Source organism: Hippoglossus hippoglossus, chromosome 18, assembly GCF_009819705.1.
Source record: "Hippoglossus hippoglossus isolate fHipHip1 chromosome 18, fHipHip1.pri, whole genome shotgun sequence".
Taxonomy (NCBI): Eukaryota; Metazoa; Chordata; class Actinopteri; order Pleuronectiformes; family Pleuronectidae; genus Hippoglossus; species Hippoglossus hippoglossus.
Window position 1 is genome coordinate 12,267,718 of NC_047168.1, and position 10,620 is coordinate 12,278,337.

Sequence of the window (10,620 nt, forward strand, 5' to 3'; positions counted from 1 at the left end):
TAATAATAAAGAATAAATGAACCAAACGCATTTCATTTAATTGCAAAAGATGTATTTGTGCATTCTGAACATACAAGACAAACATCCAATGTAGTGTAACGTAAAGAAGTAGTTTGGGTCTGTTTTTACTGTAGAAGAAAAGGTTTCTTGTCTATACCTCAAGATATGGAAAACAGACTCATATGGGTTCACGTAGTGTAAAAGAAGAAAATACAGCTGTATCTTTATTAAACTGTAACTTAGGATGTTTTTTTCCAAAAAAACAAACTTTTGTGTTGGTTGTAAATCCTCCCGGTGCAGGATGTGCATATATATATATAAAACAATTTAAGCAAGTTAAAGCCATGCAAACTGTAAAAAGCAAAACGTAAAAATGATCATAATAAATATGTAGCTAAATGTTACTTGCTGATCGTGCTCTCTTCATACGAACAGATTAGTGTTGTGGCAGGGAGGTGTCCAATTACTCAACACTGCAAACCTCCACAAGGTGGCGCTGCAGGAAGAGAAAATGCAACAGCAGGAAGAAACTGAACTCCACAGAAGATGATCTATACTGAGACACACAACTAGAACAAAAATGATTATGCAATGCCCTGACGATACTGATTTGGTTACAGAATATTACTTATGATACAGAAGGTAAATCATTTATGATCTAACGTGTAATGTGACAAATATCGTGTTTGTTCCACTTCCAGTCAACGATAAGTTCCATCACAGCTTCAGACTGAGCTGTTTGTGCACCTGAGGACTGGTGTGAATGAAAACCAACACTTAAAAGACAGAAAACACAGTTTGATGGATGTAAAATACAAAACTCCATTTCAATTCGAAAGTGGGCTGTGCTTCCTTTCAGTTTCTACTAAGGCTGGATCTATGATCGTTTGGATATTTTTTTGAAATATTGATAAATATCTTGTGAAAATAACCAAACTGATGCTTTCGACTACTAATAAATTATGTTTATAATAATAAGAACCAGCCTTAGTGTCTACCGTACTCCCTTTACAAACGGGTTTCTGACTTGAAACTATCAAAGCAGATGCAGTGTTGACGTGTATTTTATGGGAAATTAACATAAAAAGCAAAGAAAGTCAAACAAACGTAACCATGCATGTAGTACAGAGCATGTGGGGACTGGTGACCTCGGAAAACAGGTTTCTGAGCCTCTGCTAGAATATCACATGACTGTGGGAAAGAACAGGATTAGGAAAATTCTCACCCGACCACCACTGCTCACACTTGGTCGCTGCATTATTGTTGATAAATTATACATCATCTATCTCTGTCAGGGAAGGAGGCTGTCTTCATGACGTGAGAAACTGCATGGATTTAACCTGACCGTGTACTGAGAGATGTCTCATGTAATCCCCAGTGAGTGGATTACAAACTGTACTGCAGATAATCTTCTCCTGCCAAGGGGGAGATTGGCACGACACAAACACAACACACACACACACACACACACACACACACACACACTCGCACAGATTATGTATGGAAGTCGCTCACTTCCTTACTCCACACCCGATTCCACTTCTCCCATATTAAGCCCAAAACACTTTGCTGCCTCAACAGTTTCTGAATGAATATCACAACAGTCCTTTCAGGTGTCACAGTACAAAGACGACCAGAAACAGGATGTGAGGCCTCCTTCTGAGCTATTTTTGGAATGGGGGGGTGGTGGCTAAATAAATAGAGGAAGGAAGGATAAATGGCTATCATGTGAGGGGGGGGAAAAAATACGGCAAACATAATAAAGTAAAGCTCCCAAGATAAGCAGTCCGCACGGACACTCAAAGCCACAGAGGGACTTCAAATATTCAATAAGTTAACACTCAAAAAAGACACGTGTGCCCGATATCAAAGCACAGAGGTCAGTATATAAACAAAAGGAAAACCAGCACACAGTTGAAGGACAGACCCAGCACAGTCAGAACCCAGCCAAACACTTATTTCAGGGTCCAACTTCACTTGCTCCAACCCCATTCCAAGGAAAGGTAACGAAAGAGTCTACCAACAAATAAGGCATTTCAGAGAGAGAAAATATATATGTAGTTTATACAAAGTTTTTTTCGCCGAGTGATATGAAATATCATCAGGATATTTCTGCCAGACGCTGGAGCAGAGTGGAGAAGCCTGCCGCTTGCTGGGAGAGCTCAGCGACACGGTCCACCATCTCCTGCGTGGCTGATACTGAGGGGTAGTTTTGTGCAGCCCCCTTTGTTGCCACCACCACTGACTTCAAGGCCTGGCAGAGTCGCCCCCCTGAGGTTGTGATCTGCAGAAATAAAAACACATACATATTAAGTTTTCATATAATCCAGTTTTGTAAACTTTAGCTTTCAATCAAATATCGTCTCGCAAACTAAATGTTAGGAGGGATTCGTCTCGCTACCTTGGCCCGGAGGTCGGCAGAGGTGAGAAGGCGGGAGAGCGTGTCCCCGATAAACACCAGTTTGTGCGCCGTCACTATGAGGCTCTTCCCTCTGGCGACGAAGATGCGGGGAGGCTGGTTCCCCTGCACGCTGCTGAAGAGCACGTCGATGGCGTCTGCCAGGCAGGAGAGGTGGGCGAGGCTCTGAGACGAGTAGAAGGACAGCAGCTCCGAGTCCTCCAGCGAGAGGGACATGGGCAGAGGTGGGGATGGGGTCAGCTGCAAAAGAAAAGATGAACTTGGTATTCATAAAGGGAAGTCACACGACAGTTTCAGCTACTAAAACCAGCCACCGATACGGACTTACTCATTTATCTTTATACTCAATATAGGAGACTCTTTATGTAAACACACCAGGAGAAATGCAGATTTATGTGCCAAATCATAGTCACTTTAGTTAAGCAGTGCTTGTAAAGACTATATGACTCTGAGGCAGAAGCCAGTTAATATGTGTAAGATACATTTTCAGTGGAGAAGCATCAGCTTTAGCACGAGGTGAATAATAACCACATTATAGGCAATGTGCAGTCAATTCTCTTTTAAATAAGCTGGACAGAGTCTTGTGCTTAACATTAAGTCGGAGAGAGTTTGACACAAACACACATGCATACAGGATGTCAACAAGTGGCTGTGCTGAAAGAATGACTGTACTTCTCTGTGCCCCATTGTGCCGCAGCCTCCATTCAATGCAGAGGCAATGCTGTTAAGATTTACAAGTGATCTCTTGTTAAGTTGTCTATGGCGTAACCAAGGAATCTAGCAAGGAGCAGAAGAAAATGCAGATGCAGCAATAATAAGAAGTGACCTCAGTGCAGAGCGATAGACACTGAGCTCTGATGTGATAAACCCATTCTGTCATCTCCACGCAAACAGAGATGAGTGTAGAGATTTATGAGTCAGAAATCCACAAAGGGGATTTTGACATAAAGTTTGGCAATGCTGGATAAACATGGTGAGTATAGAGTTAAGAGTAAACATGGGTTTCGACAACATCGGGAGCCAAGGGGGTGCTGCAGGCCGGAATAATGAGTCACACTGCTCATTAGTAAACAGAGTGCACCGTCAACACAGAGCGAATCAATGACTTATCTGTGAAGACTTGCTCTGTGTGATTCAGGACTTTGAAAATAGCGAATGTCAATAAAAGAAGTAGAAGTATTGACTGACATCTTTTAGACCACAGGAGGTGAGGATCACGTGTGTTGATGGAAGACTCACCCGCGTGTCTGCAGTGATAGTTTGTGTTAGTCCGTTCTCAGCCAGAACATTAGGATGTGGATCAGGTTTTCCCTGGTGTGGGGAGGAGAGAACTGTCAGGCAGGTTTACAGACACATTTGATTGTATTATCACAATAAAACTACAGGTAACATTACTCAATAGTTACAGGAAGGTAAAGATCAGGTCAGATATATCAGAATATAGAAACAAAGGTCATGGAATAAATACCTTTACGTCATCGCGAAAACTGACCTGCAGTTTGACGTATCCAACAACGTCTCCCGTCGGAACTGGGGCAGGGATCGGGGTCAAGCCGATACCAGCATACTCATTGCTGGGATCATCTTCTCCATCAACAGGGCCCACTGTGAGAGTAACAGTTGATTGAGCAGGAGGCAAGGGGAAGGCAGGGTGAGGGGTTGGGGGCAGGGGTCGCTCCTGGATCCAGCTCCCTTTACGAGAGCCCATCCCGCCTCCAGATGACTTCCCATCAGGCACTGGGAGCGCGGGCAACGGCCGGCGGGACAGGGATTCTTGGGATGGTAGACGGGGTCGGCCCTGAGCCTGCAAAAGGAGGGCGCTTTCCTCGAGGGACCGCTGGACTAGTGTCAAGAGCCCCTCAGATGGAGGAGCGTTGCCGATGGCGGATAATGCCGGCAGCAGGTCAGACAGACGAGCCCAAGCCTGCTGAAGAGGCGGTGGCGGGTCGCCTGAATGGCTGGCTTTCCAGGTCGACAGGATTTCAGCCAATGAGGTGGCCAGGTCTCGTGAAGAAAGAGTAGAGGCCGAGCCAGAGGCTGCGCTCAGCACGGAGTGGACCAGGCTGGAAAGCGAAGCCCGCCACTGCACGTCACCTGAGCCATTACTGGAACAAGAGAGGCGGCGAGTAGAGGTGGAGGAGGACGAGGAAGAGTGAGGGAAGACTTCGATGGTCAGGGCAGGCATGTCATAGATGCCGCAGTCGGGCTCGGTGGAGTCTCGTTTATGATCCCCGCTGCTGGCTCGTTTCTCAGAGACTGGGACACGATAGACTTGTCCGACCTTCACAACGTCCTCACCACAGAGACTGATGGTGGACTCTCCGGGTCCCAGAGGCAAACCCGGGAGCGTCGGGACACTGTAAACTTCATCGTCACCTTCGTCCGGCTGAAGATCTGATGTCGACACGTTCAGAGTGATGGTGGGAACATCATAGACCTGTGTTTGGAGGGGCACAGAAGGAATCTGTTTGAAATGGTGTATTGTTTACCTTAGAAAGAAATATGATAGCCACAATGCATTCTTTGTACCGTGGGCTTTCTGTGTCACTGAGGAAAAATTGTGCAGTTGAGCTAGTTTGGAATAAATAAAATGTGACACTGTACGTTTAGACGCCCTTTACAGCACTCGTTTATAGCGGGTGATCTGACTGGAACTGGTTAAGTAAAACTAAAAATCTGTAAGTAGATGCAACAAAGAGTCACTGACCACTAATGGCAGAGACACATTTGGACGGTTAAACATCAAAGGGAGAAAGCGGTGAGCCTGCAGTCCACACACAGTAATTGCAGGCAAAGAGGGAAAAAAATAATCCAACAACTGGCAGTCATGTTCAAGTAACATTAAAGGGGAGACCGCTGGGGGTAGGGTGGCGGTGGCACGGCCTTGGCTCAGCCCTGACAGATGGGTGTGCCTGGGAGAAAATAGAAGCAGCACTTGGACCGGATAGACAGGCTCGCAGCTCAGACTGAGACAGGTGTGGCCTTGCTGTCGAGGGGAGGGGGGGGGCAGGGAAACACACTAAGTGGAATGTGAGAAGAAATTGCGACGAGAATTTGATCTTCATCCGTTGTCGGTGAACGGCTTCACTTGTACAGACATGATTTCAACGGTTTACCACAGTTCCCAGGTGACTTGTGTGTAACTCGTCATTCTGGTCACCATTTCACTAGGTGGTTATTACAGATAAATCACATGTAGGTGCAAAACACATTTGAAAGCTCCATCCGGTTAATGCTTGAAGTAAGAAGATTGCAAAGAAACATTGTGTACACATGCAGCAAATTATGCTGTTTTAAGTCGACCTTTAATGAGCAACGCACACATCTATTCAAGAGACTCCAGACAAAGCCCAGTCTGCTCTGATTGGTCAGCTGGCCCACTCTGTTGTGATTAGTCACCCGCTTCCAGCACATGTGGGAGATGTCCGCCTCCGCTCTCGCTTTACCTGGATTTACTATGGGGCGTGCCAGACTGGCCACCAGACGTGCATTATGTGACACAACAATTGGGCGGAAGTTTTGGCTGAACTGCTGGTGAAGGAGTTTGAGTAGCAGTGCTTTCTGTGAGGGAGAGGAACTACATTTACTGTGTACTTTGTAAACTGTCTTTTACACACAAATACCCCTTTATAAAAAAAGTTAAAAGGCTAAATATGTGCAGGGGTTTGTTGAATCTGTTGCCCAGCAAGAAATGCAAAGTAAGCATTTATCTTTACCTCTGTCTCAGAGTCGGCTTGGGATGGAACATAGCGAGGGGTGTCATAGATGCCATCGTCATCACCAAGGGAAGATGGAACTGAACGCTGCCACCTGCCACTGGGAGGAGTGTCATACACCTACAAATGCAACAAATACATAAAAAGTTATGACCAGAAGCGTTGGTCGACCACACTGTGTGTAAGTGAAGTTTCTATCACGTACCTGTTCATCCAAAGAATCTGAGTAATCCTGGTTTTCTCCATTTTTGTTTTGCACACTGCTGCTTTTCTCCAGCCCATTATTCATCCTTTCTTCTTTACTCTGAGGAGTTTCCTTCTGTTTGTCTTCTTCTTGCTGCAAACCTGCAGCCGTGGGTTTGGGGACAGAGTTCGAATTGACTGATGTCGGTGCTGCCTGCTGTGCATCTTTCCTGGTGACTCCCCTCACTGGAGGTGCTGGTGGAGGAGGTTTGCGGGCAAAGCTTGGTGACCCAGGCCCCCTGACCTGCCCTGCTCTGACCAGCAATGGGGATCCCCGGTTACAGGCGAGGCCAGGTTTGACCCTGGCAACAGCAGGGTTGGGTGACGCTCCCTTTACACTGGGAGATACTTGAGCAGGAGATAACTGAGATGGGTGCTGGTGGGCCAAAGGTGAGGATGAAGTCCTGTGAAGGTTTGCTCCCACAGGGGTGGGCGTTTGATACATCCCAGGTGAGTCCTGGCCTACTTTGGCCTGGGGGGTACCGTTTGGTCCACTGACCATAGAGTGGCCATTAGAACAGACAGCTGCAGCTACAACACCACCAGTTGGGGACTGGTAAACATCTTCACCTGCAAGTGGTGTACCTTTGGGTACCAAATAACAGTCATCTGAATCTGAAGTTAGTGTTTCTCTAGGGACTAAATATGTAGTGTCCTCTGGCTCATCAGCTGCCCTCGGTGCTCCACTGGGGCAGAGGTACACAGACTCTGCAGCCATGAGAGCTCCAGGCTGCCTGGCGTGCTGAGGTATGGGACTTACTGGAGTCTGATAAAGTGTTCCTGTCAGTTCTGTGCCTCGACCCCTCAGAGAAGGCGAGCGCGGACGCCCCCCCACTCCAATGTCCCAGTCGGGTCTGGGCCGAGTGCCAGAGCTGGAGTGAGAGCGTGGGCGCCCTCCCTCGACTCTGCGTAGCTCCCCGGGCCTTGAGGCGACTCCCGCTCCTCTGCCCTCACCCGCGCATGGTGGGGAACGATACACTCCATCTACATCCTCTGCGCTGCTGCTGACAGCGGACCGAGCCAATGTCGGACCAGGTGACAAGTAAACAGAATCCTCGCCGGGGCCGCGACGAGGGTCTGAGCCTGGGGGCGGGGCGGTCTGGAGGAGACGAAGGCGGTTGGCAGGGGCAATGCCCTGTCTCCCATGCAGGGAGCAGAGCCACCAACCCGGCCCGCCGCTCTGCTCCTGTTCAAGAACCATCAGAATGTCACCTTTCCGGAAAGCCAGCTCCTCTGGGCTCTCGGCCGTGTTGTCAAACAGAGCCTTAGCTAAAACCGTCTGAGAGGCAAGGAGACAAGAGGAGAAATCAACAAGACAGACCAGCCCATTCAGTTATTCACATGCACCACATAGCCATAAAGAAGTGGGCTTTAAATCGACAAACTAAATTCACACAAGCTCATGTCTCACATCTGTGCACCGCAAAACAAACAAGTACATTGACATGGCACGGCCAAGTGAGGAGCATAATAAGGACGATTGTTAAGAGTTGTTGAATGGAGAGTGAATAGGAGTGAATAGGGAAGATCTCGTAAAACGTCCACGAGAGAGACAGAGGACGGGAAGAGGATGGATGAACCCCAAAAAAAAAAAAAGAAGAGAAGACTTAAAATGCAAAACGCTATCATGATGACTAACAAAAAATTCACAGCTGTGTAATGAAGCGGAGGGGGACACGGTGGGGTGGCACAGTTGGGGAGGATCAATGACCAAGTGGACAACAAGGGGCTTAATGGTAATGAGGGAGATGAGCGTTGGGGGAGGGGGGGGATGAGGGGCACATCTGTCCCTTACTGTTTAGGGTTTAATTGCCAACCCAAAGCCAAGAGAGTCAAGCCCCCTTTCCTTTTCTAAACCAACCCCCTGGGGACAGCCAGGCTCAGTTGGGCCATGTGGGACCCCCATAAAACTGTAATGGAGGCGACGAGTGTCCAGATGATACATCCAGATATGATGAGCCGGTGCAGGGAACACACAAATAAAACCTGCTGCAATGGGGCTTCACATTAGATTTGAGTCACAACTGCACATCAGCACAAATGCACATGCAAATCCAGAAATGGAAATACTCACGGAGACAGACATTGTGGTCAGATCGATAAGGAAAGTCTCAGGAGAAACTGGAACTCAGGCGTCCTGGTCGCTGGGGCTCATCGTCCATGCAGGTCACGGATGTGCGGGTCGCCACCACAGAGGCTCAGCTGGGACCGGGAAGGACACATCTCACAGTCCGAGAGCCTCGTCGGCCGCCATCACACGCACGGCTCCTGCAAACCGCGCACAGAACGCACACAGCGTTGATTTCCACGCGTCCCAACACACACACAGATGTTCTCACCACGCACACACGCACGCGAAGGGGAACCGGGACGCACCTGTCTGTCCTCCCCACGCCCAGTTACGCTACTTTACACGCAGCCCCCCCCCCCACCACCACCGGTTCGGCTAACGTTAGCTTAGCACCCGCAGATAAATGAGTGGCGTGCACCCGCTTGCTCAGGCGGCACGTAGATCTGAGCGTGTGGCCGCAAAGCCGGATTAAACCATAAATACTTTACATGGTAGCGAGCTGGAGTGACAGTATACACGTTGTCGCGGCCTAGCTGCTAACGCTAGCATTCCTGTTAGCTGCGGTGCACAGATGAGTTATCTTCATCGGCTAAGGTTCAGTTCAAAACAACAATGGCACCGCCGGGTAAAAGCACCGGAGCCGATTAGCCCCCTCGGCTAACGTTAGCACAAAGAAGCTGCAGCTGTACAATGTTACCTCGCTGGGTTTTCTAGCTTATCACGCGAAACTTCCTTCGCGTCTGCGCTGCGTGAAATCACTTCTTCTTCTCAGGCGTGAAAAAAATCTGCGGCCATCGACGTTCAATCATCTTTCGCCGATGACAACAACTCGGTACCCGCCCTCCTCGCGAACCTGCGCGCTCCGCTGATCTACAAGCGGACGTGGAGGGTCGGCGCGGTGCGTTCGCCCCATCCAGGGCGTTGTGAGATCGAGCAGCTGAGCGCAGCGTGCGGCGGAGCGCTTCTGTGATTGGCTCGCTTTTTTCTGGGTTGCCTTTGAGGACGCTCGAGTAGCGTCGTTAATCAGAGGACTGAGCTGTACGTTTCGAAAAATACAACAACGAACCACTTTATGTTGCTATTGTTGGGTTCTACAACAAGTTTCACCTCCAGTGAATTCAATCTCATTGTTATTTTATTGGGAATTTGATTTTAAAAAGTACAGAATACGAGCGACTGCTTGCTGGAGGCTTTTATTTTGACAGCGGGACTTTTACCCGGAAAACACTGTCACTGTCTGTGACTGTGAATCGTCGGTAGCTAAAGGTCCGTACACTGGACTCTGAGGGTTGTTTTTACCAAAATCCTCCTGATTACAACATCGTGTTGAACCTTGCACGAACAGAAGGGTGAGCTGCTGCTCCTGATCATATCTGCACTAATGCATGTCACGTGATTTCAAAATAAACACCAATGCACCAACTTGAACCGAGTTACCTGCCTTTGTAAAAAAGTATTTGATCATAACTGCTGCTTGGATCAATACGTCACCATTAGTTTAAGAGACTAAATTCATGAACTCTTTATTGATCATGTCACTCAGCTGCCACAGCTCCGGTGACCTCTGCCCTACTTCCCCAGTGTTCTCACACACACACACACACACACACACACACACACATTCTGTGTCCTCAGGTGATGTTGAGGAGTGTGTTCAGGAGCCTGAGGAGAAACACTGTCTCTGCCCGGAGAAGCATGTCTCAAAGCAGCCTGGCTGGAAAGGTGGCCATCGTCACTGCCTCCACAGATGGGTAAGAACCATGCTCGACACCTGCATTTTAAATCAAGGCATGAAACCACCTCATGAAACCATATTTATATTCACCAGATCTGGATTTTTTGGGGGATCTGAATCAATTGCACGCCCTCATAAACACCAGTCTCCTGAACATGCCTGGTCAAATCAACGAAAAGGCATGAAAATGCTTTATCAATGTTCAAGAAAGTTAAACAAATACTAACCAGGTGTCTGTCTGATGCCGTGACAACACAGTGACTGATATGATCACTATCACAGAACATGTTTGAAACACCCAACTATTGATGTTGAGTTGCATTTAGTCTAAAACAGCACATTCATGATATTAATATCAACAGATGTTTGCTCCTCTGTCCCGGTCCCCCTCTATCCCCCTCCTCAGAATTGGTCTGGCCGCAGCTGAGGCTCTGGG

The 10,620-nt window shown here is 48.1% G+C and overlaps 2 protein-coding genes across 4 annotated transcripts in view; one reads left to right on the forward strand and one right to left on the reverse strand.

Moving 5' to 3' along the window:
- Positions 1-35: 35 nt before the first annotated feature.
- efs (embryonal Fyn-associated substrate) lies at positions 36-9,296 on the reverse strand. 3 transcript variants are annotated; one of them, XM_034615364.1, is made up of 8 exons: positions 9,147-9,296; positions 8,453-8,646; positions 6,341-7,657; positions 6,136-6,255; positions 3,912-4,856; positions 3,659-3,730; positions 2,402-2,659; positions 36-2,284 (listed from the first exon to the last, which is right to left on the reverse strand). In XM_034615364.1, the coding sequence occupies exons 2-8, from the start codon at positions 8,462-8,464 to the stop codon at positions 2,102-2,104; spliced, it is 2,907 nt and encodes a 968-aa protein (XP_034471255.1). In that variant the 5' UTR covers positions 8,465-8,646; positions 9,147-9,296; the 3' UTR covers positions 36-2,101. The 3 variants fall into 3 exon arrangements, with proteins under 3 accessions (XP_034471255.1, XP_034471253.1, XP_034471254.1); XM_034615362.1 differs by having other exon boundaries at positions 3,888-4,856; XM_034615363.1 differs by lacking the exon at positions 9,147-9,296 and having other exon boundaries at positions 3,888-4,856; positions 8,453-8,774.
- dhrs4 (dehydrogenase/reductase (SDR family) member 4) overlaps positions 9,291-10,620 on the forward strand; it is a 3,251-nt gene continuing 1,921 nt past the window's right edge. Inside the window, exons 1-3 of the mRNA XM_034615379.1 lie at positions 9,291-9,798; positions 10,085-10,200; positions 10,591-10,620. The exon at positions 10,591-10,620 is cut by the window's right edge and continues 148 nt beyond it. Of these exons, the coding sequence (XP_034471270.1) occupies positions 10,088-10,200; positions 10,591-10,620 (143 nt within the window). The 5' untranslated portion in view covers positions 9,291-9,798; positions 10,085-10,087. The remainder of the gene's footprint in view (positions 9,799-10,084; positions 10,201-10,590) is intronic.

Excerpts from the sequence above, each read along its gene's own strand:
- efs (XM_034615362.1), bottom strand. Across the intron at positions 6,256-6,340 it reads CAGATTCTTTGGATGAACAG|GTGTATGACACTCCTCCCAG; the intron begins GTACGTGATAGA and ends TTGCATTTGTAG. Across the intron at positions 3,731-3,887 it reads GTTTTCGCGATGACGTAAAG|GGAAAACCTGATCCACATCC; the intron begins GTATTTATTCCA and ends TCCCCACACCAG.